Source organism: Nyctibius grandis, chromosome 4 (genome assembly GCF_013368605.1).
Source record: "Nyctibius grandis isolate bNycGra1 chromosome 4, bNycGra1.pri, whole genome shotgun sequence".
NCBI classification, from domain to species: Eukaryota; Metazoa; Chordata; class Aves; order Nyctibiiformes; family Nyctibiidae; genus Nyctibius; species Nyctibius grandis.
In genome coordinates this window covers 69,639,845-69,667,700 of record NC_090661.1, presented here as the reverse complement: position 1 = coordinate 69,667,700, position 27,856 = coordinate 69,639,845, and the positions used below count along the sequence as shown (strand labels likewise).

Here is a 27,856-nt window from a genome sequence, read left to right as displayed (position 1 = left end):
GGCATTTCTTACAGCAGTTTGGTTGCCTCCCAGGACAGGAAGCTGTAGAGTGTTAAAAAAAGAGGCAGGGAAGGAGTTTAACAATCCTCTCTCTAAATCAGGGTGCTTGAATTCCCTGCCTGGCCTTGAGCTGAAAGGGCTGGAAGCTCTGCAAGACTCAGTGATTCACAGCGCTCTCTGCAGCGAGCAAGAAGATAATGGTGATGGACTATCAAGAAGGCAGCCTGGCTAAAAAGAGGCTTTGTGATATGGCAACAGGGAAGGAAGTCTGGAGAACTTAGAAAAGGAACAGATGTTTTTGGAGGTGGGGAAAAACTTAACTGTCCATGTAGTTTGCTCTTGCAGTGGAGCCAGCAGAAGGAACTTGATACCAAACAAAAGTAGGCACACCCAGTATTTAGCAGAGGGATCCTGGAAAGCTGCTCTTGGGTGCAGCAATGCTTTTCTGTTGGACAAATATGTTGTATGGTGACATCTCACAGAGGCAGAAGTGAATAATATCAGCACTTCTGAGTTTGTGCAAGGGTACGTGTAAAAGAGGTTGGAGCTGTTTGATTCTTCTCTTTCACAACAATAAAAAAAATACCATAATAGATGTATAAAATGATATCAAAGCAGGAAGCCAAGAGGGATGCCGTTCCCTGAGAAGGGAATAATGACAGAAGAGGCATTAAAAAAGAGGTGGCAGTTGCTTGTAGAGTGTGTTTATGGACTGTGATGACTGGAAGTGTGATAAAACAGTTTACTGATCCTATGTATCAAAGCACGAGTGGCAATGATTTTTCAAGTTGTTGAGACTTGCATGCAAAAAAAAATATATTTTGCTCTTACTAATAGGTTAATCCACTGTAATTGACTGTGAAATAAACCTAGGGGAATCTTCCCATCTGTATGTGATGCACAGCCTCTTTGCTGTCTGCTTGGCGACTGTACCTTCAGATAATTAAAAGCTGTTTTTTAAATCCACTCTTCTTTCAACTGTTATTTTTTTACATCTTGCTACTTCTCTGAAAGCCGCCAGTCACTCTTCTGGCTAAGGTGTAAAAACCAAGGTAGTGTAGCTTTAGGAAAGGAAAACTGCAGGTGAATCTTTTTGCTTTTAAAAAAAACCAAAACACAAAACCTACAAACCTGGGTGAATGCGTGAGGCTTTTTAACATGCACATCACTGCTACTTTTCTAAAAAGAATTTAACTTTCCCAGTCCCATATGGAAAACTATTAAGTTCTCTTTGACTTTCTAAGCTCTCATGCCACTTGCCCCTCTCAAATCGATAACCAAACCTCCGTGGCTGCCTTCGCTTAGGAAGCAGTTGTAATTACCCAGAAATTACAGGAGTTGTTCAGCACAGGGATCCTCTGGTTTCAGCACATAGTTTCATCGCTCTGTAGTGTTTTGAGAGGCCGAAGGGTGGGATGCAGCTACAATGAATTTCCAGATTCCTAACAGTGTGAGGGACTGTTTTTAATAGTGATGATAAAAACAGCTATTCCCAGTTGGAGGTTAGTCAGTGGTACAATTATCAGAGCTATGAAATAGTGCAGGGATGGCTCAGAATGGAAAAACTAAGGCTTGAAATTTATTTTCTTGAGGGGAGCTGTTTGAAATTATTTCCTGTAAGCTCACAGAGAATTAGTAAGAGATGGTAAATGGAGAGAGGTCAAGCTGCTGGGGCTTGGTGATTACTTTGGTGATTTAGTTTTCAGGCTGGCAAACTTCAGCTGGCTTTCGGGAGAGGGATTTGGTAGCAATTTGTTGACGAAAGCCAGCGTGGTGAGTAGGAGCTCTGGAGCTGGCGTGTTTGGTTTGTAAGGTTATGGTCTTCTGCTGTACTGTGTGCCCGCACCAGCCGCTCCGCTGAGGAGCATAAAAACATGCCGAGTATTTCCACAGCAAAGTAACAATCCCCAGTTCAAATTCTGGTTCCCTTAAACCATCCTTTTTAAAACACAGTTGTGGGTATGTTATCTTTTGCTTGGTTTCCTGCTGATTTGGTGATTCTTATTAGTGTTTTCTCTGTTTTGTCCAAGAGGATGAAAACCTGAAAAGAGGGTATTGAATGTACTAGATAATACTGGGGAGCAGTGGAGAATGCTGGGTTAGGTAGCAATACGTATATTTTTGCTTGTCTGCCTTGCTTATAAAGCTCTTTTTGCATTAATAAGTCTAAAAGTAGTATGAAACAAACGTGAATCTGGTATTTTCAGATGAACTTTTAGGAAAGTTCACACTTCTAAAATGGTCATTAAACTGGAAAGAATTGCGCCAGAATTATTTCTGGTGTCCTGTTGTAGGTCTGTGTTACTGAATTTTGAAGATGAAACGTGGAAAGTGAAAGCTTTGCAGCAAAGGTTCTCACAGTTAAGGCACACTTGAGCATGCAGTACCTGTCCTTTACTGAAATTTAGTGCTATTTTTGGGCCTTATATTTTTCTTTAAAGAATGAATTATGGCAAAATTAGTGCTATGCTTGGAATATCTGAAAATCTAATTGTGTTAGTTACCAGGCACATCAAATACAGAGCTCTGAAAATATAAAACTTTTTTATTTCAAGTAACTCTGAGTTATTAATGGAAAAAAAAAATTTTTAAAATGTAGTCAAAAAAATTATTAAAGATCCGTGGAATTGGTAGGTTTCAAAATTAGCTTACATTTTAAACAGTCTTTTGAAACAATCATGCAAAAAGATACTGTATTTAATGTTGGTCTCTACTGCAGTTTACCTCCCAAAAACCCAAGCTTCCCTGCAGCTGAGTTAGTTCAGCAGAAGACATTCTGTGTATGTTGTTCTTTTAAGAATTTGTGTAAAAGCAAGCAGATACTTTGGCTGGGAAAGATTTTTAGCGTGTGCTATTGCCTGCCTCTGGCTTCATCTTAAGCAATTTAGCCATAGCACGTCACTGGTCATACGTATGTGCTTTTGGGTGTTCAGAATCCTGTCTGGTCTCCTTGAGCAGGTTCTGTGATTTGCAGGCTGCAAAGCAGTTCAGCGGTGAGAAACATCCTCCACATCCAGATGCTGGTTCCTGGATTGTTCACCTGCATTTGTGTGGTCCCAGCTCCGCTCACTGTTTCACAGAATCACAGAATCAATCAGGTTAGAAGAGCCCTCTGGGATCATCGAGTCCAACCATTGCCCTGACACCACCATGTCAACTAGACCATGGCACTAAGTGCCATGTCCAATCTTTTCTTAAACCCCTCCAGAGATGGTGACTCCACCACCTCCCTGGGCAGCCCCTTCCAATGCCTAATGACCCTTGCTGAGAAGAAATTCTTCCTAATGTCCAACCTGAACCTCCCCTGGTGAAGCTTGAGGCTGTGTCCTCTTGTCCTATCGCTAGTTGCCTGGGAGAAGAGGCCAACTCCCACTTCACTACAACCTCCCTTCAGGTAGTTGTAGACTGCAATAAGGTCAGAGGTCTGAGCCTCCTCTTCTCCAGGCTAAACACCCCCAGCTCCCTCAGCCGTTCCTCGTAGGTCAGACCCTCCAGACCCTTCACCAGCTTGGTCGCCCTCCTCTGGACTTGCTCCAACACCTCAACATCTTTCTTGAAGTGCGGGGCCCAGGGTTTCCTCCCTGTGCCTGCTCCTGCTCAGCCGTGTGTGCTTGGATGAGCTGTGCTGTGCGATGGCTGCGAGTGCCTGGTTTTGTATCGTGGATAACCGGGGGGTCCGCTTCGATTGCGGCGTTGTGCCAAGTGCCGTTGTGAGTCTCATCTGCATTGCTGTGTTATTCCTTCTGTCACTAGTTTGGATTACATCTTTATTTTGCTGGCTTTGACACCTGCTGTCCTGTTTGCTTGCCACACACGTGTATGACTTCATGCTGCAGGCCTGGAGCTGTTGGAGAGATGCTAGTGCAATGCATGACGGTAGGCAAAAAATATGCTGCTGGATTGAAATGATGGGGCCTCATCCTGCCTTTGGTGAGCAAATGTCTCCGCACCGTATCAGATTAATCTTCTAATGAAGAGTGAAGATTGGCTGCCTTTGATGTGCAGTCTGATTGAAAATGTATGGTTCTTGTGTGTGGTGTTGGTTAAACAGCACCAGAGTTGAAATAACTTTGATTTCTTCAGATTTTGTGAAAAGTTGTGTAGTGAGTTAGCCTTGGCCAACAGCCAGACGCCCACCCAGCTGCTCGCTCATTCCCCCTCCTCAGCGGCATGGAGGGGAATAGGCTTAGACAGCTTAAGGGTCGAGATAAAGTCAGGGAGATTACTGATTACTGTTATAGAAAAATTGATTTATTGCCAGTTAAAATAGATTTGGGTAGTGAGAAATAAAAAGATAAACATTAAACCAACACCTTTCCTCTGCCCTTTTGCAGCAGGGACATACCTGCCCTGCTACAGAGCACCTCCTCCTTATCCTTCTCTGACCTTGGTGGGTTTTCCCCCCCCCCCTCCTCTTTGTCAGGTGTTTTTTGCCTCCTCTTAAATACATTTCACAGCGGTGCCGCTCGGCTCAGCTGTGTCCTGCAGTGGGTTGTGGTGGAGCTGGACTGAAAGGGCCCAGGGCAGCCCTGACCTCCTTCTTTGGGGGCTTTTTCTTTTGTTTTCTAAGATACCACTGGAAAGACCAATGAATCCAAAGGTTGTTGAGAGGGTGTGGGAGGTGGTGTGTCTTGTTTGTTTGTGGGCGGGTTGTTTTTAAATGTCTCTAATAAATCTCTTGTGTTGGAAGTTTTCTGTCCTCAGCAGATGTGATGCACTTTGTTATAAAATGTTCCATGAAAAATAAATTGAGCTTCCTTTTAGATGAAATCTGCCCTGAAGTTGGGTACACTGGGTATAACTTTTCCTAAGTTTGCAGAGCAGAATTTTTTTTGTCAACTGCTGATGTATAAATTTGAAATGTCGGAGTGCAGCATTTTTACGTTATCCTTGCAAGATGAAGGGTAGTTTTCCATGAAAGCATGAAGTCGGGGCATTAGCAGTGTCCTAGCTTAAACAGAAATTTGAAAGGGTTTAAGATTTCATGACAAATCGTGAGACGTTGGTGCAAAAAAATGGTGGAAGATGCTAGTATGTGAAAACAGGGTAGATTCAGGAATATGATAGAAAAATTTGGGCATTTTGAATTACAGAAATACCTGCAACTAATGGCACAGTTACTTCTAAAACTTGGTGGGTTTTTTTGAGTACTGTTATATTGAACCTAGTGTTTGTGTTGCTGAGCAAGGCTTCTGGTTGTTGAATTTGGTTTTGCAGACCCTTAGGAAAAATTTGGATGCTTTAGAGGTGCATAGTGAATATTGTAACCTCTCGACTCCGCAGTGGGTTGGTGGAATGAATCCATGTGGACAAAATCAGGTCTTTCTGCTTTGAGACTTATTTTTTTGGTGCCTGGTATCCGCAGTGGTATAAGACAGAGAAATCCACAACATAACAGTTTGGTTAAAGGGTAAGATGCCACAGAAATAAACAAAAATGAATTACCCCTTATTCTGCGAAACTATTTAGGGCTGGACCTGTTATCAGGGTATGTGGAACAGTCTGTGTGAAAGGAGAACTGTCAGCCCAAAGGCTGGTCCAAGCCAGTTAGAGCCATATAAACCAGTTAAAACCATATTTAATTCAGTGAATTAAGTTTCAAAGCTGATAAATGGTAGTGTTTAACATTGGGACACCTGCTGTGGGGTTTTCCCTGTTAGCAAAGTTCTAAAGAAGGAACTATATTTATTTATTTACTGGATATTTACAAGTTAGCTGTAGGTTTGCTCTTCTACTTCAGAAGCCATTTAATACCCTATGGAGAGATGTATATTGTATGCCATGGTGCAGGGGGACTTCTTGCCTATAGATTGTCAAGTATGAGCTTGTTGGTTTCCTGATGACATTTTACTTTGTCAGTATATGCCAGTAAAATGGCCAGTCCTATGCTGGAGTACGTAGGTTCAAAGATACACTCGTCATCGGAGGAGTAGCACAAGCAGGTTTATTTTCACAGTGTTGTAAGAGCTGCTACAAAACAGGCAAAGGAAATCTTAATTTTAAGCATAAGAGTGGGTCATTAGGCTGTGCTGCTGGATCACTAACAAACTATTACGGTCTAACTAGCGAGTAATTACTGTCAGGCAGGCCACGTGATGTCAATTTATTAGCTGTCGCAGCAAAAATGAATCTACCCAACGTGTGCCAAAGTGAGTCAAGTGGACGTCTCCAGCCAGGATCCCTAACATCCACAGGCGAAACGGGGTGATGAAATTACTGCTGACAATCCTAATCTGCCACGTCAGCGTTGTAATAATAATCAGGATCTTCTTTAGCAAACTAACGTTGCGTTCTTGAAAAAGATGCTGTTCTTGCTGGTTTTAACTGGTGCTCTGTGAAGTGGGACCAGTTGGCTCTCTATTGGCATTCAAGCTGATCTCTTTCATGTAGGCTCTCTGGATTTCTGTCTCTGGTGTTTGCCCTAAAACTCCCCTTCAATGTCAGTTCTGCATCCTGCAGTCGTTTCTTTGCATGAACAGGAGCAATCCAGCGAGACCTCAGCCTTACAAAACGAGGGCACGACGTCTCCAGAGCTCTGGGAGTGCTTCTCTACTATTTTTGGAACCAGCTCTATTGCTTCTATAATAGGAAGCCTTCTGGAAGCTTTCTCCTTCCCCTCACCCCAAGAAAGTAGCCTTTCAGCTGAGCTTTCATTAATTCAGAATCTGCATGGCAAAACAAATCTAGTTTTATGCGCTGAATAATTCAGACGTGGCTCAGGGATCATGTGGCCTCGACTGTGCAGCGTTACGGTGAGTATCTTTACGCGTACCCCGTAACCCAAGGACGCAGCAGCTGTAGCCCTTCTCAGGGGGGTGTAGCTACCCCCTGTTTATCATTCGGGGCACACCATCGATTATGCGGTGACAGGGAGTGCCAAAGTAGGTGGCAGCTTTCTAGAAAGCGGAGTAATGTGTGATCTGGGCGCGTTTGTCACCAGCGCTGCAGCAGCATTGGCGAGTGAGGGATTTACTGGTTTTGTTTTCCTCTTGGATCAAGTAGAACAAATCTAATGAGCCAGTTCTTAACTTCTTCCCAGTTGAACAACAGATGATGTCCTCACCCAAATTGTGCACAGCGGCTGAAACCTTTCAGGAATAGTTGAACAAGGGAAACACTTGTGGTATTATTTTTTTCCAATATTAAAATACAGGTTAACAAGGTGCAGCAGAACTTTTCTTTCCTTTTTCTTTCTCCCTTTCCAGATTTTTCTTTCAAGGGGAGAGAGGACAACTTAGTCCTTCCAACACTAACCACACCTAGAGGAGAGAAATCATGACAGCTACAAATTTGAAAGCTTTCACTCTTTATTGACGTGTTCTTGGACGGGAGACACATCCTCCCTGTAGTGCTTCCTTAGAACAGGCATTTCGTATGCTTACTGGTACAGCAGGTAGCGCCGTTTGATGGCAGCGAAGAGTCAGACGTTGCCTTGGAGCCCTACATGCTTGTTTCCCCACTTCAGAAGCGCTCTGTTTTGCACACTGTGCATTCAAAGTGTTCCTTTCCATGGACTTAAGGAGCTAAAACCCACTTTGTGGCAGACATCTTTGCTGGCACGATTAAAGGTGCGGATTCGAGACAGCTGAGTCCAGTCTGAGTTGCTGAGAACTTCATCCTGCCAGGTCTGGGCATAAGTGGGTTCAGGGAGCTGACCTCTTCTGGGTTGATTTTCTCCTTGTTCAGCTCCTTGAGCTGCTTCAGGTGAGATATCAGACAGGACCAGCGCTGATACAGGAGAAGGGCTGGGAGGAAGAGAGGGATGAGACCCCAGCACAGCAGGAATTATAGTGACTGAAACGTCTGCGGGGCTGCGCTGTGTTTCGGAGCATCCACATGCTCCCTGCTGACATGGATGCCCAAGCTCAAAATTAGGTGGGAATCTTCAGATTTCAGTTAAATAACTGCTACGTCTGGTGTTATCCAGGGTACAGAGAATGGATGAGAGCTCGGTGGAGCTTTGGGAAGGGCTGGAGGTGAATTTGGTGGGGAAATGAGCCAAGGGCCATGGTAATGAGGTCCTGCTGCTTGGCCAGGACCATTCCTGGTGCCCAGAAGAAGTGGTAGCAGCAGGTTTTGGTGTGTAAGTGGACACACGAAGCTCCCCTGTTTATTCCTGCTGGAGCCCCTGTGGCAGCTTTATTGCTTTTAGATTAGATAACATCAAATTGATGCAAAGTTACAGCTTTGGACCATCAAACAGAGGGGGAGCTGAGCTTTCACAAGGCAGGCGATGTCTGTGGTGGCTCCCCGTAGGCTCCTGCTGCAGGTGAAGAGACCAATCTGCAGTTCAGCAGGACTCAGAGAATCTCATCTGATTTTAGGTATTTATCTTTGCATCTCTTAATGCTTGAAAGTTGGATACAGTGTCTTCACTAAATACTTAGTGTCGTGTGAGGGTTTGTTGCCAGCTGCAGGTGGATGGAAACACAAATGTCAGGTCACTCTGAAACTCTTTGTAAGGTGGCTTTAGTTAGAACATGCTTGTTTTCTCTTGCCTGAGACTGTTCTGTTAAATAAAGAAGTAAAACCTGGCTGGTGAACTTAGTGTTAAAAGGTAGTTCTTTAAGGTGTTTAAAATAGGTAGATACTGCACGAAGAACAGTTAGAAATAAAGGGTTGTGATCCTATAGGTGTTTAAGAGGCTGAGTATGAGGAGGAGGTGTATCACCTCGCTGTCCGACCCAGTCTGGGAGCTGCTGTGGATCGCTGGGTCTTACCATGCAATGTGACTGCTGGGACTAGGGAGAGCATTCCGTGAAAGCCGCTTGCTCAGGAGGGTCTGGTGCTGTTGCAGGTGCCCCGGGGGGTGTGCGGGGAGGGTGGGGTGGTTATGCTGGGAAATCATAGAATCACAGGGTGGTTTGGGCTGGAAGGGATCATCTAGTTCCAACCCCCGTGCCATGGGCAGGGACACCTTCCACGAGACCAGGTTGCTCCAAGCCCTATCCAACCTGGCCTTGAACACTGCCAGGGAGGGGGCAGCCACAGCTTCTCTGGGCAACCTGGGCCAGTGTCTCACCACCCTCACAGGAAAGAATTTTTCTTCCTAATATCTGATCTAAATCTCCCCTCTTTCAGTTTAAAACCGTTACCCCTCGTCCTGTCACTCCATGCCCTTGTAAAAAGTCCCTCTTCAGCTTTCCTGTAGTCCCTTCAGGTACTGGAAGGTGCTAGAAGGTCTTGCAGGAGCCTTCTCTTCTCCAGGCTGAACAGCCCCAACTCTCTCAGCCTGTCTCCATAGCAGAGGTGCTCTAGCCCTCTAATCATCTCCGTGGCCTCCTCTGGACTCGCTCCAACAGCTCCGTGTCTGGTGGAATATGGTTTTAGAGACGGGTATCATGCAACAACCTAAACTTGAGCTGTGTTAGGGGGGAGAATGGACATACAACTCTTAAAAGGCCTCAGCACTGGCATTTTTTTATTTTTAAACGATTACCTGTCATTCATAATGACTTTTTTTTGGTATTACTCTTCTGAGTTCCCCTCTGAAATACTTGCTGTTGCTTTCTTCTGCATCCTGAGCGTGGTGATGCTCTTGGCCCAGTTGATCCTGTGCGACAGCCCTGCGCGGAGGTGGGGTGGTCGGACCTGCTGTTACCAGCAGTGTGATTGCTGCTCAGGACCAGTCCCGAGGCCACGGCCTCCTTCCTAGAAAGCAAATTTTGTGAAAGGATGTGCCCATCCTTTGGACTCGTTTGTTCATCAGTTCCTGTCACTACTGTTTAAAACAGACTTGCTCTTGCAGTAAAGCTTTAGCGATCAAAATATCAAAAGCTGTAGTGTGTTGCTGCACAGATGAAGAGACCTTGACCCCCTCCAATCCACCCTAGTTGAGCTGATACATTTGTTCTCTTAAACTTCAGCAGCATTCAAAGCTGGTGATAGGTTTTGTGGGACCATTCAGCGAACTGCTGTCCGTTGCTGAGAGGACGTGACGCTTGCTCCTGCCAAAATCTGACTCCTTCCCACATCTTATGCATAAAGGCATATGTTTGGGGGCGGTTTCAGAAAGGGAGAACAAACAAGATTAGGTTTTTAACTTCCTCTTATGTTTTCTTTCTCTGTGCATCTGCATTTCAGTTTTCGGGCTGTACCCAACTCTCTGCAAAACTAAGAAAGCAGCTGAAGCGCCCACTGATAAGGATCAGCCTTGGTGAAGACACACACTGTGGTAGTTAAAAGGCAGTAAGTATCTCTGTGCTAGCTTGGATGCTGATTGTTCTTTTTTTTCTTTTTAAATTCACAAGCACAGCTTTTTACGACTTACACAGTAGGAATTTGTCAGTAGCTTGCTGGCATTAATAGTCTATTTTAGCTCTTTTCTATAGCCCGGCAGCTAGAGGAGGGGAGAAAGCGTGCTTTGTATGGAGCTGTGTTTGGAGCTCTGCTGCCGTGCCCATCTGAACTTGTCTCTGTCTATTTTGCCAGCTTTTGCTTTCCTCTAGTAGGTGCTAGTCCCGTCTACGCGTGACATCCCACCACACGACGCCTGTGCTTGGATCGGGGTTGTGGCTGCCCCTGACCTGAATCAGTTCGCTTGATGGTTTTGCTTCTCAAGCTCTTTACCGCAAACAAGATATATTTTGGTTTCAATTTTTTAGTCTGGCTTTTTATCGTTTATTTCTCAGTTGATCTGCAAAGGAGTAGGACATCTGGTATTCCAAACCAGGAATACATGGAGAGAGTTTTAGCTATTGAAAAAGTGACTGGCATTCTTGAAATGGTATGGTTGCATTTACTTGGGTGTGGATATAATCATGTTTCTGTGATACAGTTCCTGCTGAGTCTGAAATGCTAGTGTCAGTAAAGCCAGAAGGAAAGCCAGACAAAAGCTTGGATAAAAGTCAGAATTTCAGTGCCTCTTACTGATGGTTCATGGGGAAGTAATGATTTTGTGTTTAACTTTTGATTTTCATAAAGCACTAGGCGTTAGTGTTTGTGAATATGTATTTTACAGCCCACAAAACATCAGAAAAGGCTGATTTTTTGCTCTTGCAGATAGGTCCGTGTTGTAGGCTCTGGGTAGTCTAATGAAAAATGATGTTTAACTACAAAGCTTAAATTTCTGCTGCTGTTAACCATGGCAGCCTAACTCCTTGTCTTTCCAAATTCATGGAGTAGAGGGCAAACTCTCTTCCTCCAGCTCTGCCAGTGCAATGCCTCTGTCTTCTCCCTCTGACGTGTTTCTCTGCCTGGTGTAGAGGTCGGCAGAGATTTCTTCATGAAGACTGGAATGTGTTTATATAATATTTTATATATTATTTTAGGCTCCTGCTTACTCAAAGGTAGGCAAATGATTAACCTCTCATTCACCATGTAGTTAGCATCTTCAAATGGCATTCCTTTATTAACAACCCCATGTACCAGTACAAGCTGGGGACAGACCTGTTGGAGAGCAGCGTAGGGGAAAGGGACCTGGGGGTCCTAGTGGACAGCAGGATGACCATGAGCCAGCAGTGTGCCCTTGTGGCCAAGAAGGCCAATGGCATCCTGGGGTGTGTTAGAAGGGGTGTGGTTAGTAGGTCAAGAGAGGTTCTCCTCCCCCTCTACTCTGCCTTGGTGAGGCCGCATCTGGAATATTGTGTCCAGTTCTGGGCCCCTCAGTTCAAGAAGGACAGGGAACTGCTAGAGAGAGTCCAGCGCAGAGCCACGAAGATGATTAAGGGAGTGGAACATCTCCCTTCTGAGGAGAGGCTGAGGGAGCTGGGTCTCTTTAGCTTAGAGAAGAGGAGACTGAGGGGTGACCTCATTAATGTTTATAAATATGTAAAGGGCAAGTGTCATGAGGATGGAGCCAGGCTCTTCTCAGTGACATCCATTGACAGGACAAGGGGCAACGGGTGCAAGCTGGAACACAGGAGGTTCCACATAAATATGAGGAAAAACTTCTTTACAGTGAGGGTGACCGAACACTGGAAGAGGCTGCCCAGAGAGGTTGTGGAGTCTCCTTCTCTGGAGACATCCAAAACCCGCCTGGACGTGTTCCTGTGTGACATGATCTAGGTAATCCTGCTCCGGCAGGGGACTGGACTAGATGATCTTTCGAGGTCTGACAATCCCTGACATTCTGTGATTCTGTGATTACGGCATCATTGTGCGTGGTCCTCTAGAGAGGAGGCAAATGATCTTAGAAACAATCTCAGGCTTGAGTATTTGAGGTCTTTCCAGCGCTCTTTTGCTGTGTCACTTTTTCCTTTTGTGTTCCAACTCAAAGGTGGTTGTTCTTTCACTGTCAAAGTACGTTAAAGCACCGGTAACGGTGTCTACTCCAAGGACAAGGCGTAGAAGGCAGCAACCTAGAGATACTGCAGAACAGTTTTGTTTTGGTGAAATCTGCTGCCTTATCTGTGTGTGATGCAAAGACAGGGCGGTTTTCACAAGGCTTGCAGGCTGCATGGTGGCATGTTTTTTGTCCTTTATGAAATCCGCCACGTTATTTTGATTAGAACGCTAACGTAACTCCTGGCAGCGTCAAATCTTACTGCGAGCAGCGACTTCCCTCCAGAGCTTGATGCGGTGCTAACAGGCAGAAAGATCTGGTGCGTCCTGTTTGCACAGAGCTTGGAGGACAGCGTGTTCCACGGGAGGTGCCAAGGTAGTGCTGCGGTCGTATATAAGGTGAAGAGGCATCGTATGTGCAGACAGGCTGTTGTGGGGGGCGTTAATTTGTATTTTAATGGTGTTCAGAAACTCCAGCTGCAATAATGGCATCATGATGTTAAGTTCTTTTATGTATATCTCTTATCTATGTGTATACATATGTGTGTATATTTTTTTTTTTCTCTCTCTTGGGGAAGAGTCGTGATCACCTGTGCTTTAATTGCTGCTGTACTCGAACGTGATCTTCTTATGTACCTCTTGTTTGTTCAGTTTCTAGGTGGCAGAGACATGGTGAAGCTCTGTGCGGGGCAAGGGGAGCTGATGGGGGAGCCTTGCGCATAACCCAGGATGGACTGGCTGTGACAGCGTGCCTTAGCTGGAGAGGTAGTTACGATGAAGAGTTCCTGCAGAGCTGGCCTCCACAGGGAACCACTGAATTCCACGTCCTCCACCTTCCATCAAGTCAAACGGTATGAACAGAAGGGCTGGTCTGCCAATAGTTAAGTATTTAGCACCGATTTAGCCTTCTCCTTACTTTCCTGTTGTCTTGTGTGTCACTCAAATATTTGGTCTAAATTCTTACTTTCGGGTAGTGTTTAAGTGAAACGTTGTAATGGCTTAAGGGCAGAAATGTTCTTTGACGTTTTTATTTGATAATGACAGCTACAGATTCACTGCAGCTGGTACTGTACTTGGAGAAATCTTTGGGTTTTTTAGCAACAGCTGTACATTAATTTGTGAACACGGCTTCCAAGTAAAACTTAATTGGAGAATGGCTTGTCGTAGTAGGCTTTAAAACATGCAGTCAGCTTAAAGCAAGTGGAAATACTGGCAATCATTGTTGTGGTTTGTCTTACTATGGAGTAAGTAATTAGATTAGTTTAAGCTCAGATTTTGTACTGCTCGCTCTCCTGCGTCTCTTATTAAGAAGAAATGCACGATTGATTTCAAACACTTGTGCTTATGTGACAATTAAGTGAACGCCTCTCACTGTGGCTCGTTATAGGAACACCACACAGAACAACTTGTCCTTATGCAAATGCAAGAACATGCCAGTTTGAGTTCAGGCTACTTGAAAATATATGTATCTTTTTTTTTTTTTTTTCCTTTTTCTGAAGCCAAGACTCTTAAAACTTCCTCAGTCTGGAGGAAGGGAGCCAGCTTTCTGGTTTCCAAAAGCTGTGTGGGTTTAAAGCAGACTTTAACCTTTGTTCTTTGTGGTTGTGTAGACAGCATATACTTGCTATGTTAGTCCCTTGGTAATTTAGTGTTGGAAAAGACTTCCTGGGACACCCAGCTCCTTGCTTTCCCAAGCAGTATCTCATAGTTCCTCTTGTAAACTTGGAAGTCCAGCCTAAAATCAATTACATCTTCTCTCCTCCTGTAGATTAAGCCATTATTGAAGATGACAGATCTGGCTGTGTGATCAGGAACCTTCTTTTGATTCCCAGGCTGAACGTTTATGCCAGTTTATATACTCGTTGGAGCTTGAGTTCCTTTTTTTTTACGTAAGGGTGGCTTCTTATTTTCAGTGGTTTACCTGTTTTGCTGTGTTCTGTAAAATGCAGCTGTGTATCCTTACCTGTGGTTTTGCTGTGCTACATGACCCAAGCGTTATCTAGTAGCTTCTTGAATAATGACTGTCATTGTGGTTCTCAGTCTGGGTGAATCTCCTCTGAGTCATGACAAAAGGTTTATGCTGCTGTCCAGAGCAGACCTGAGAGGAGGGCTTTTCACTGCTGCCCTGAATATAGAATCATACAATTGTTTTCGTTGGAAAAGACCTTTAAGATCATCAAGCCCACCACTAAACCATGTCCCTAGGCACCACATCTACCCATCTTCTAAATACCTCCAGGGATGGTGACTCCACCACGTCCCTGGGCAGCCTGTTCCAATGCTTGACAACCCTTTTGGTGAAGAAATATATTGCTTAATCACCTCCACTCGCCTCTCTTTCATAGCTCTGTGTGTGGTGGCCAATGCACCTTTCTCAGTTACCTCCAGAACTTCTTGGTGGTCAGCTTTCTGGTGCATCACCATCTGTATTTCAAAACTCTCCTCCGTTTCTGTTACTCGGTGCTTTGTGCCTCGGCTGTATCGGTAACACCTTTCATTTCTGTGGGTGCACCTGTAGTATTTGTGCTGAGGTCATTCCTAACAAAACCAGAGTGTTCCCAAGGCTGATTCTTGAGGCATGTCTTTGGTTTCCAGGGTGGTATTTTTTTATTCAGCATCACCTGGGGCTGTCTGCTGCTAAGCCAGCTCCTTGGTCTGTTTTCCTAGTCCTCTGCCAAGCTGTCTTAACTAGTAGATCTCCTTGTGCCTTCTGAAGTCCGTGTGAGTAAGATGTAGTACATCTATCTAAAAAGATCACTTTTTTTTGAGAACCTTCAGGTTAGTCTGGCATATTGAACCATTCCCTCTTCCCCCTTTTTCTCTGTGTCACGTTAATCCTCTTTGCTTGCAAAGCACCTTTATATTGAAGCCAAACTACCAGGCCTGGAGAGGCTGCGATTTCTCTCCCTTCTCTTTCTCCCCTGCAGTGCCACCTCCAATGTGCCACGTGTTTTATTAGCTCATATTGTTGCCTTTCAAGAGGTTTATAAATCTTGCTTCTTGGCCTGCAGTTCATGAGCCTGTCTATTTTGGATTCTAAAACCGAGATGAACCACTCCTTGAGATTTTCGTGAAGTTTTTTCATCCTCCCCTTGCCAATGTTCTTGTTCAAATTAACCCCTGGGCTTTTGCCCTTGTGGTTACCCTTATCACCCCTCTTTAAAATAATGCAAAGTCAAATATAGTATTTTGTGCTGTACCTGGAGTATCCTTAATCTCTGCCCTGACCTTGCAGCCCTGTTTCTCTCCCTGTCCTTTCTCACAAACTGAAGAACCTTTTACTGTTTCTTTGTTTTTAAATTCTTTGCAGGGACTTAACGCTGCACCATTTCTTGTGTTTATTCCTAGGCTTTTTGAGCTCTAAGATACCACTTTCCAAATGATGTCACTTGGTGACTTGAAGCTCATGTCTGCTTCTTGTATCCTTCCCGAAGAAGGAATGTGTTCAGTTGGAGTTTCTCCTGTTCTTGTTTGGGATGTTTTCTTAATAATAAAAACACCTTTTTGACTCCTGGAGAGTGCCTGCTGGGTCACGCTCTCTGCGGCGAAATCCTCTGCGCCGCAGTGCAGCTGACTTCATGACCCAGTTCCTTTCGGGTTTGAGTTTCAAAAGAACGACCTGGTGACTTGCCTTCAGATCTACTTCTGCTTATTGTTTCTTTTGAACTCCGAGTCCCTTACCAACAGTGCAGTCCAAGGTTAATTTCTGCAACCTTTCACGTTCTCATTATGCATGCACAAAAATGAAGACTAAATAGCATCACTTTGTGTTGGTTGGTTAACTGTTTGAAGAAATTTGTTGAGCCATGATATCCAGAAGGATCTTGGTCCTCTTGTGGTTGATAAATTAGAAAACAAACATTAAATCAAGGAAGATAAAACAGACTCATAGAATGGTCTGGGTTGGAAGAGACCTTAAAGATCATCTCGTTCCAACCCCCCTGCCATGGGCAGGGATACCTTCCACCAGACCAGGTTGCTCCAAGCCCCATCCAACCTGGCCTTGAACACTGCCAGGGAGGGGGCAGCCACAGCTTCTCTGGGCAACCTGGGCCAGTGTCTCACCACCCTCACAGTCAAGAGTTTCTTCCTAATATCTAATCTAAATCTCCCCTCTTCAGTTTAAAACCATTCCCCCTCGTCCTGTCACTCCATGCCCTTGTAAAAAGCCCCTCTCCAGCTTTCCTGTAGCCCCTTCAGGTACTGGAAGGTGCTAGAAGGTCTCCCCGGAGCCTTCTCTTCTGCAGGCTGAAGAGCCCCAACTCTCTCAGCCTGTCTCCATAGCAGAGGTGCTCTAGCCCTTGGATCATCTCTGTGGCCTCCTCTGGACTCTCTCCAACAGCTCATCAGAGTCATCCCACCATGTCTCTGTGATGCCAGTAAGGTCGTAGCCTTGCAGGTATGCACATGTCTCTAGCTCCTCTTGTTTGTTCCCCATGCTCCGTGCGTTTGCATAGAGGCATTTCAGTTGGGCCTCCGACGAAGCCGCCTTGCTGCCTGAAATTCCTTTCCGTGGCTCTTCTGGTGCTCTCCTGCTGACCTGCCATCCTTCTCCAGTCTCTGGGCACCTATTGCTGGCCCTGGCATTGGACTGGCTGAATTGGGGTGGACTGAGGTTCCCCTCCCCCGGCATATCTAGTTTAAAGCCCTCTTTACCAGCTTGGCTAACCTGTGACCCAAGATGGTCTTCCCCTTCTCTGACAGATGGACCTTGTTGGCTGCCAGAGGACCGGGTTTCTCAAAACGAGTCCCGTGGTCTTAAGTAGCCAAACCCCTGGCTGTGGCACCAGTCCTGTAGCCATGTGTTGATTTGCCTAATTCAACTGTCCCTTTTAGTCCCCTTCCCTTTGACTGGGAGGATTGATGAGAAAACTACCTGGGCCCCAGCGTCCTTTACTACTGCTCCCAGGGCTCTGTAGTCCTCCTTGATATGCCTTGGGCTGCTCTTAAGCAGCAGGTAATAGTCTGAGGGCTGTACCAGGCTTAGTAGTCTCTCTGTGACATCACTGATGCGAGCCCCTGGTAGGCAGCACACCTCTCTAGAGAGCACATCAGGTCGGCAGGTGGGTGCCTCTGTGCCCTTCAGTAGAGTCACCTCCCACTAGCACCCTCTGCTTTTTCTTGGTAGCACTGGTCTTTATACGGGGAGCACACTGGGCTGCCTTACTGGGCTCCAGCGTCTCTCCTGATGTGGCGGGTCTTTCCTCCTCAGACTGCAGAGGAGTGAAGCGGTTCTGCAAGGGCACCTCAGGCTTCGGGGGAAGTCTCTTCCTCCTGATGGTTCTTGTCTTTACGACCCTCCATTTTTCTGCAGCTTTATCCCTCCTTCCTTCTGAGTGTGGTGCTGGGGAGGGTATGTGGCTGTTTGGCCATGGACTGTGGTACCACTGGAGACTGCACTTGAACCCCATTATCCAACTCCTTCTCAGCCTCCTTGGTGTTACACAGCCTCCTCACTGCCTCCTCCAGCTCAGCCACCTGCTGCAGGAGGTCCTCCACCTGGGCACACCTGATGCAGGCAGGTCTGCTGCTGCCCATCCCTGCCCCAGGCGAAAGATCAAGGCACTTACTGCAGCCGGAGGTCTGCACTCCTGCCTCTCCCTTCAACAGCTCCATCTCGGTGGAGGCATCGGTCACGGCTGGGGTCGATGGTGCAGATCCCCGAGCCGGAGCTGCAGCCCTTGCTCTCAGGTGAGTGCTCACCATTCTGCCTTGAGGGTCAGGTAGGGTGTCTGCGCCCTCCCTGCGCCGCCCTTCCCGTGCAAACTGCCGTGCAGTCTACAACTACCTGAAGGGAGGTTGTAGCGCAGTGGGAGTCGGCCTCTTCTCCCAGGCAACCAGCGATAGGACAAGAGGACACAGCCTCAAGCTTCACCAGGGGAGGTTCAGGTTGGACATTAACAAGCATTTCTTCTCAGAAAGGGACATTAGACATTGGAAGGGGCTGCCCAGGGAGGTGGTGGAGTCACCATCTCTGGATGTGTTTAAGAAAAGCCTGGACATGGCACTTAGTGCCCTGGTCTAGTTGCCATGGTGGTGTCAGGGCAACAGTTGGACTCGATGATCCCAGAGGTCTCTTCCAACCTGATTGATTGATTCTTCCTTTGCAAAATTTAGAAAGTAGCTGAGGCTGCTCTGCTTTATGTGGAAGGGCGTGTGCGTGTGTTCAAAACTTATTAATGGATGGGAGCCCTCAAACTGGAGTAGTCTGTGCGTGTTGGGTTTGGACGTGCAATCTGTCACCCAAAACCTCTGCTTGGTGAAGCTGATGGATTTCATGCATGATGGATTTTATAGCAGATATTTTTGGATGTCATCTCCCCCGAAGACAGGTTATTTGAACGCCTGACGTGGGTGAACAAGTGGTGAGGGATCCAAAATGAAGTTAGGTGCGTACTTTGCATTAGCTCCTCAGCTCTTTTGCGCCAGCTCTGCCCCACGCGTTCAGCTTGCTCCTGCTTCCCCCCAGGCTGGCCACTCAAAGCCCACGATAATCCTCTCTGATGCAAGAGGCAGTTTCACAGGCGTTGGGAGGTGGGTCAGGAGAAGTTGCTTTAATATGAAGTTATTGCTGTAAGGGAGTGGGTTTTCTAGAAATGGGATGCCTCCGCAGCTGCTGAAGTGGAACCCGCCCCTGGTCTGGAGCATCGTGCTTCCCAACCCGCCTGTCTCCAAGCTTGGACACTTGCCACGTGCCAGAACAAGCTCCAGTGAGTAGCAGAGCATCGTCCATCCCGCCCCGGCAGAATCCCTGGAATGCCTTTGAAGCAGCTCTCTGTCTGCTCTGCCTTGCCCCGGCGGTGCGGAGGGGTTGGAAATGGGACTGGAGATTGAGCCCAAAGGACCCACCGAGCCCTTCCAGAAATAACAAGTGGTTGACCATAGTTTAACTTGCCTTCATTACTCAGTCCCTCATAATTGTCAGTGTCCTTCACAGAGGAGCTAAGCTTTATAGACGGAGAAATGGGATGCCAGGGAAGAGAAATGCCTTGCCAGAGGTTATGCTTGGTGTGGGTTTTTATTGTTGTTGGGTTTTTTCTTTCTTTTTTTTTGGCCTCTGCCTTACGTTAGTATGTCCTGAGGGTTTTTTCAGAGTTGTAGTTGGCACTGCCTGTGCAGTCAGCAACGCTAGGAACTTCTGTTGACTGGAGTTAGTGTTTACAAAGAGAAATCCACAGGAAACTTTGGGGCTTTGATTGAAATTTTCGCCTGAATAAAACCTTCCGGTGCTTCGTGCAGAAAACTCGCAGGGTGACTATGCTGTTTGAGCAGATTATGCTTTGTTGGTGGTGGTGTTCTTGCTGGCCAGAGGAAATCTTTTGGCTTCACGGGGCATCGTGCGAGTCTGACCCAGGTGCAGCGAGGGGTGTGTAGGCTCTCTGTGGACCCTAGAATGGAGTTGTGAAAAATGAGCCTTTTCTACCAATTTTTCCCCCAGCATTGGAGCTTCCACTAAAGCAAATAGATTCTTTTTACACTGTTGTGATTTAGAAGATATATAAATACAAAAGGATGCAGAAAGATTCTGCCCAGCTTAGCACAGTAGCTTATGGGTCTTCCTTTCAGGAGGGAGAGGAGGGGTCTGCACGTGTATAAAGGCATCGATTTCTACATCAATCCTGTGTAGCAACTAACTTGATAAAGCTGTAGTGGAAACAAGCTGTAGTTACGACTTGTAAAAACAGCAGTGTCATTCCCAAAGTGTAAGTATCCTGGTTTTCAGAAATAGAAAAGCTGTCCCTTTTATTTCATCAGCCTAAGGATGGGATAACAGTGTAAAGGCAGCACTGATAGTTGTTTCCTGGCGGAATTATCTTTTATCAGCAATTCAAAGCTCCTTGATTGGGATTGAAAACCTTTTATGCTTATTCTGTGAACTTCTGAAGAGTCATTGTCTCTAAAGATAAAATTAGAACGCTTGATAACTTAAAGGGTGGAGGAAAGCAAACAGAATTATTCTGGAATTAAGTATTGTAGGGAATTGTCAGTGACGTCACCTTTTAACAACTATTTCTGGTGTTTTTTAAATATTTAAAAACTTACCCACAGCTGCCACAATTCTCCACTTGCCAGCACTGAAATGTTGCAGAAATAAGGTAGTCTGTGGGTGGGGACTGGGCTGTGGTTCATCTTCAAAGCAATTTCTGCTGAATTCCGGGAGCTAAAATGAAATGTGCTGCTGATGTGCACTATGTTTGCCTGAAAGTTCTTATTTCTTAATGTTCAGAGCAAAGCATGTGTGAGGTGGGGGCTTTTTTTTCTCTATTTCAGGTAAGATCCATTACTAACATCCCTTTTAAACTGGAAATTCTCTTCCCCATTGCCCCAAAACTGGGAGGCAGGTGGCACTGCGATTCAGCTGGCCAGGTGGAGTTAGCAGGACTCCTTTATAGCTGTCTGAAGTTATTAAATGAAGGTTTGTTTTTTTTTAAATCTGGATCCATTAAAACAGTGCAGTGAACTGAACGCTGAATTCAAATGAGGCAATTATTCTGGCAGTAAAACTTCTGACTAAGGCATAATTTTGTTATGTAAATTACAACTTTTCAACCTTAAATGGTATTGTTGGCCGAGCCAGAGACTTATCTGAAACGTAGGAGGAAATACAACCTTAAACGAGAAAGCCGTGATAGGTGAGGCAGAACTCTACCCTTTGTCTTTCTCCATAGACCAGAAAGAGCTGGGAGCAGCTGAACCAACTTTGCTGGCTAAACGTGTCCTCCAAACACGCTGGGGTAACCAGTTTGGTCCTGTTTTCATTCGTATAATCCCTGGTCTCACCTTCGTTTGCAGCTTCTCTTAATAAAGGGTATTGAACTGATTGTCCTGCTGGATTCCTGAAAACTACTTGAAGAAAAGTCTTTTTAAAAAAACCACATTCAGCTCATCTTTCAAACGCCCTGGCATGAAAACTCACGAGTGAAATTTCATCTTCTGCTCCTAACTTGTGAGATTTCAACGTGCAAAGTCGTGTCTTTAATTGTATGCACCTCTTCTCCCTGGGTTACGGTGGTGGGCAGCCGTTGGGGCTTTTTTCTCTCTAGTCTGAAAAGCACTGCTCCAAAATGCCCTTCTGGGCTCGGCTCTGGCCCGAGCACACAGAATCACAGAATCAACCAGGTTGGAAGAGCCCTCTGGGATCATCGAGTCCAACCATTGCCCTGAAACCACCATGTCAACTAGACCATGGCACTAAGTGCCATGGCCAGTCTTTTCTTAAACACCTCCAGAGATGGTGACTCCACCACCTCCCTGGGCAGCCTCTTCCAATGGCTAATGACCCTTGCTGAGAAGAAATGCTTGTTAATGTCCAACCTGAACCTCCCCTGGTGCAGCTTGAGGCTGTGTCCTCTTGTCCTATCGCTAGTTGCCTGGGAGAAGAGGCCGACTCCCACTGCACTACAACCTCCCTTCAGGTAGTTGTAGACTGCAGTAAGGTCACCTCTGAGCCTCCTCTTCTCCAGGGTAAACAGCCCAAGCTCCCTCAGCCGTTCCTCGTAGGTCAGACCCTCCAGACCCTTCACCAGCTTGGTCGCCCTCCTCTGGACTCGCACATTGGGGGCCTCATCCTGGTCAGCTATAAAGTGCAGCTGAGATGAGGTGGATCCTATGGAAAATGAGGCTGAAACGAGCTACAGCAGCCTTGATTTCCCGTGCTCTTTTATTCATCTCTTTCAGCACCCTGAAGTTCTATTTTTATCAGATTATTTTAGTTTTTAGCATCCAACTGAGAAGGCAAAGTAGCTCGGTTGCATTTTGCAGAGGAAACTAAATTGGGAGGTGACCCAGTTCCAACCAGAGCTGGAATTAGCACGCAGAAGGCATGGGAAGAGAATTAACCCAGGGACTGGGTTAGGCATATCTGCAGTAAGGGGATACTTGCTGCAGTCTGTGGGTGAAGTGCAGATGGCTTTAGCGCTGTGGTTGCAAGAGCGAGGTGATGATCTTCCGTTGAATCAGGAGGAGAAAGAGCATAACAGCATCCTCCTGGCCTTCAAGGCATTGCACGGGACCAAAGAGGTCCCCAAGGTTTTAAGCACACTCGTAGAAAGGTGAACAAAGCCCTTCCTCTTGACGTACCTCCCCTAAACCTCTCTCCCCACACTTGTCACCCATCCCCTCACAACTTATCCCTAGGGCCAGAAGGAGGAACTAATGGTTAAGCAGCATGGTGGCTGCTTCTAGTGCAGGAGGCTTCCTCCGCTTGGACAGGCGCGGTGGTGCCCGGCCGAGGTGTTGCCCTGGCGCACTTGTGTGTTGTGTTGGCAGCTGGGAGCAGAGCTCCTGGCTTTCAGAGCCTTCCCTTGGCTGGCTCTGGTGCTCTCTGGCTCAGCTCTTCCTTCTGCCGTGGGTTACTCTGGAGGGTCTGCAGCCCTGGCTGATCCGTGGGAGGTCCCCAAGCTGCGCTCCAGGTTACTCGTACAGCACGTCCATGTGCGTTCTTGGGCAGCATCTGCTGTTATGACTTCCCTCTTACAGCCATCCTGTGCGCTCTGGCGGGTCTGCTCCTCGTGTGCCGACCCCACGGGTGCCCTGCGTAGCATCAGCGAGGGCATCTCGAAGTAGGTGTGTGTCCTGATGGTGCTGCGGCACGGCAGGGGAGAGCCCAGATGGACTGTGGCTGCATCTGGCCGATACAAACCTATTGTGTGTGTGAAGTGCAGCTATAAATTATCCGACTTTATAGATGTTACGGCTTGAGGTTTCTAATTAAAAGCTGGTTTCAGGCTAGAAATGCAATACTAAAGCAACTCTTTCGGTGGTGGCTGTCAAGGGAAACTTACTCAGTGTCTGAATGTGGCCACATCAGCTCACGATAAATGTGGCACTGAACCTGCTGTTGCTAAACCAGCAAGCACGGATTATCCCCGTTGCAAAAGGACACTTTTTAATGTAACGATTTGAAGATTACCATGGAAACGTGATCTATAGTTAGTTCTCTGATATGCTTATGTGGTGCTCCTGGGGGAAGAGCCTGAAGTCTCCTGGTAATTGCGTCCTGTGTGGCAGCTCCCTGGGCTCTTGCATTTTTGAGCTTTGAGTTGAAGGTGACGGTGAAGGTGTAACGCGAAGGAGGAGTTGAGCGCCTGGGACTGGCGCAGGAGCGGTGCTGCTGCTGGAATGTCAGCAGCATCCACGTGTCTCCTGCACAGCTCTTAAATTCTTAACCATAAAAACACCTACTTGAAAGCGGTTCTCTTCAGCTGTATGTGATGCTTCTGTCTCGTTTGGGGGGGATCTGATGTATAGCATGAGGACCCTCATGGGGAAGGACACCAAATTTGCCATGATGGATATACTAAAGGATAGGTTTCATTTTGGGTGGTATTAGGAGATTAGATAACTGCTGGGATCTCTGAATATAATTACACTTGCTAATTTCCCTTTTCAGCTCTAACTGTACTTTATCTACTGAAAATAAAATATATATATGGTAGCTGATGTCAAGATAAACCCTTGGACCCACGTGTGCCTTACAGCTGGATTAAGAAATGAATAGACAGAAGGATGGCTCTAACTCTAGAGTGAACCTCTAGCTGTGTCTGCACCATGGCTAGAACTTAAACGTTAGGATTTCTCCTTGCAACCCCCTGGAAGCAGATTTCTCTAATGGGAAGATCTCTGCTATCCTTAAGATCACAATCCTATTGCAGGAAGTTCGCCAAGGGTGGACGCAGCAGCCTCGGTTGCTGCTTTTCCTTTCTCATGTGGTTCATTTTGAGGTGTGGGCTGCTTGATGTAGAGTAGGAGGCATGCTGGTGCCTACTCTGGGCCACCTTCTCTAATTCCACGCAGGCATATTTTGCAACTATAACTTCTCCCCTTTCTGTTTCTCTAGGGTTTCTGGTATGCACTTAAAGCCATATCTCAAGTTACAGAAGAAGGAGCGATCTCCAGAACTAAGCCAGGATTCCCTGAGAGGCCCACCTACGAGCCATCAGAGATCAGCACAAGAAGAAAAATACACCAACAACTGCACCAAACTGAGCGTTTTCCCAAAACCCTCCCTCGTGACTCCATCTCGAAAGCTTCTGGGGATTATTTGTCCAAATACTATGTGCAATATGAATGGGAAAGGTCCAGCAGATGGTCCAAGTGCAAGGGAAAAGAAGAACGCCCTGTCTGCGACAATCCATCAGGGAGAAGAAGGGGAAGGGCCTCTGGATGTCTGGGCTGTGGTGAAACCTGGCAATACGAAGGAGAAGATCGCGTTCTTTGCAGCCCAGCAGTGCAGCAGCAACACCCGGCTGGGCTCCATGAAGATCAAAAGCACGTGGGATATCGACGGAAGAACGGCCAAACGCAGGAAAAAATCGGTAGATCTTAAAAAAGCCAAAATTCAACTGGAAAGAATGAGGGAGGCGAACGCCAGGTGCTCCCAGCCGGAGCCTTTTGCCTGCGGCATCGAGCACTGCTCGGTGCATTACGTGAACGACGGCGGCGAGGGCGCGTTCCCAGGCCGGTCCCTCTCGGTGATAGAGATGGTCGCCTTCCTGGAGCAACGAGCAAACGCTTTGCTGGTGGACTGTGCTAAAACCTGCACGCCTGCTCCTACCACGAGGCTGAGCGCTCAGCCCAAAGGCGCGCTTCCCAGCTCGGACCCTTTCTCCTCCGCCGGGGCGTGCGAGGTCCACGCGGAGAGGGGACCTTGCGGCCATGGCGAGCAGCAGCAGAGCGAGCCGGTGCGTGTGCTGGACATGGTGGCCAGGCTGGAGTCGGAGTGCCTGAGGCGCCAGAGCGAGCGGGAGGCCGGGAGCCTCTCGCGGAACAACAGCTTCCGCAGGAACGTCGGGAGGGTGCTCCTGGCCAACGGCACCCAGGCCGAGGGGGAGGCGGGGAAGGTCTCCTCGGGCATCCGGGCTCCGGGGGATGGCTTGGAGGAGGCAGGGCTGGCGGAGGCTGGGTACGGAGGGCGGTGCGGTCCTCTGGGCGACAGCGAGTTGTGGGATGGCGCTGCCTCTGCTCGGCAACCGTTTCCCTCCGGGCTGGATCCTCGGATGGGGAATGTGAATTCGGGACTTGCTCATGCAGTGTTGGCCATCACCGCTGGCGGGAGCGATTCTGAAACGCGAATCGAGCCTCCCAGACCTCTGCTGTCTGCGTGTCCAGCTGCTGCCAGGTTGCCACTGGATTCCTTGCAGAGCAAGAACGCGACTGTTGATTGTATATCGAAAGAGCCTGTAGTTTTCCCAAAGCAGAGTCTGCACCCTGCTAGGAAGGAGCCCTTATGCATCAGTATATCGGTCACCAAGACCGAGAAAGGGTGCAGGAAAGAGAAGCTCTCTAACTCCAGTTCTAGTGAAGATCCGCTTCCAGGGAGGCTGTTTTTTCTCCAAGCTGACCAACCTGCCGCTCACGAGCAACGGCCACTGCGGGAAAGTACCCAAGAAAAGCCAGGAGAAGCAGCCCAAAATGAGGATGAGGATGCTTTGGCATCTGACAGATCATGCGTCAGAAACAGTGTCCCTACAGAGCCATCTGCCCTTTCTGTTCCTCCCACAGAAGGGACTTTGCAAGTACTTGATGCTTCCTGCTTAAAAAGGCAGGTCTCGCATGACTTTCTGGAGACCAGGTTTAAAATCCAGCAGCTTTTGGAGCCTCAGCAGTATATGGCCTTCCTGCCTCACCACATCATAGTGAAGATTTTTGGATTGCTTCCTACTAGGAGTCTGGTTGCCCTCAAATGCACTTGCTACTACTTTAAATTCATCATTGAATACTACAACATCAGGCCAGCAGACTCTCGCTGGGTCCGCGATCCCCGCTACAGAGAAGACCCTTGCAAGCAGTGCAAGAAGAAGTACGTGAAAGGGGACGTATCGCTGTGCCGGTGGCATCCCAAACCTTACTGTCAAGCTTTACCCTACGGGCCTGGGTACTGGATGTGCTGTCACCGGTCTCAGAAGGGCGTCCCGGGCTGTAAGTTAGGTCTTCACGACAATCATTGGGTTCCTGCCTGCCACAGCTTTAACCGTGCTATTCATAAGAAAACCAGAGGAGCGGGAGCCGAAGTGGAAGAGGAATATTAGTGCACATACACTTTCCTGCGAGGTCGGTTGGGGTAGGAGGAGATTCTCATGCCTTGTGCTGTTTACAGTGTATATAATTGTCGTGGTTGTTTTTTTTTCCCCCACAGGGCTATGAAACTGCACATCCTTAAACACGAGAGCCTTTACCTTTTAGATTAAAGATAGCTTTAGTCCATCTATGTAAATAACACTATAAAAACTAATTGTACATACAGAGTCTCCAGCTGGCTGAACAACGTACTCACTACAATGCAGCTATGATAGTGTTGCGGCTATAGTTGTGTGTGTTTTTAAGTGTCTCGTTTCAAAAATCTGTATATCCTGTATAATATATGAATGTTTCTGAGAAGAAACTCTAAATAGGTAAAGGTCAACTTGTTTAAAGATTCTTCAGACAACTTAACTGGACAACCTTAAAATTAGACTAGAAAAGATCCGTTATAGTAACGTGGCAGTGGATAAAAAGAGAGAATATTATTGTATAGTCAGAATATAAAAAATTCTTGGCAACCTTACCTGTGTTGTCTGGTTTGTTTGTTTGTTTTTTTTTTTACATAAATAAAATGTGCATTCTCGATCTGCCTTACCCGACTTTCTCTTGTAAAGCTCTTGCTCCAAAATAAAAATACTGTAAAACACGTGGCAGAAACTTGGTACTGTGCTGGAGTTCAGACTTGCAGTGTGCTTCCTCTAGAAAACTGCTCCTCCTCCTAAAAAAGAAACAAACAAAACAACCCCAAACCTGTATTACGGGTTAACAGTCAGTAATGTGTAACACACACAAATTCCAGCTTTTCCTGTCCCTCCCCTGGGCCATGTGTGCAGCAGAGGTTGGACAGAGACTCGGCTTGTCCGCAGGGCTGGTGGTAGGGGTGTAAGACTTGGGAAAATGGGGACTCTGGGGTTTGAGTCCTTCCCGTGGGGCTCACCTGGGGCCTTCCTCTGCCCTGCGAACCCCAGGGGAGCACCTGGGCCAGGGCAAGGGCTCTGTGGGAGCAGCATCTGGATGGGGCGGCTGAGCACCCGGCTCAGCCTGTTCTCTTGTCAGTGAGGGGAGGAAAGCTGCGGCGGCCGGGCTGGAGCGCCTGGGTTTGCCTAAAACCACCGTGGCATCGCACGGACCGACTCATAGAATCACAGGATGGTTTGGGTTGGGAGGGACCCTAAAGACCATCCAGTTCTAACCCCCCTGCCACGGGCAGGGACACCTTCCACCAGACCAGGTTGCTCCAAGTCCCATCCAACCTGGCCTTGAACACTGCCAGGGAGGGGGCAGCCACAGCTTCTCTGGGCAACCTGGGCCAGGGTCTCACCACCCTCACAGCAAAGAATTTCTTCCTAATATCTCAATCTCCCCTCTTTCAGTTTAAAACCATTTCCCCTCGTCCTGTCACTCCATGCCCTTGTAAAAAGCCCCTCTCCCGCTTTCCTGTATCCCCTTCAGGTACTGGAAGGTGCTAGAAGGTCTCCCCAGAGCCTTCTCTTCTCGAGGCTGAACAGCCCCAACTCTCTCAGCCTGTCTCCAGAGCAGAGGTGCTCCAGCCCTCTGAGCATCTTCGTGGCCTCCTCTGGACTCGCTCCAACAGCTCCGTGTCCTTCTCATG

General features: G+C 47.1%; 1 protein-coding gene across 4 annotated transcripts in view; it reads left to right on the top strand.

Moving 5' to 3' along the window:
- FBXO34 (F-box protein 34) overlaps positions 1-26,803 on the top strand; it is a 44,889-nt gene extending 18,086 nt beyond the window's left edge. For 2 of the 4 annotated variants that reach the window (XM_068398786.1, XM_068398785.1), the window contains 3 exons: positions 10,084-10,188; positions 12,874-13,073; positions 24,062-26,803. In XM_068398786.1, the coding sequence (XP_068254887.1) occupies positions 12,997-13,073; positions 24,062-26,252 (2,268 nt within the window). In that variant the 5' untranslated portion in view covers positions 10,084-10,188; positions 12,874-12,996 and the 3' untranslated portion in view covers positions 26,253-26,803. The remainder of the gene's footprint in view (positions 1-10,083; positions 10,189-12,873; positions 13,074-24,061) is intronic. The other 2 variants (XM_068398788.1, XM_068398787.1) reach the window with 1 other exon arrangement.
- Positions 26,804-27,856: the final 1,053 nt, after the last annotated feature.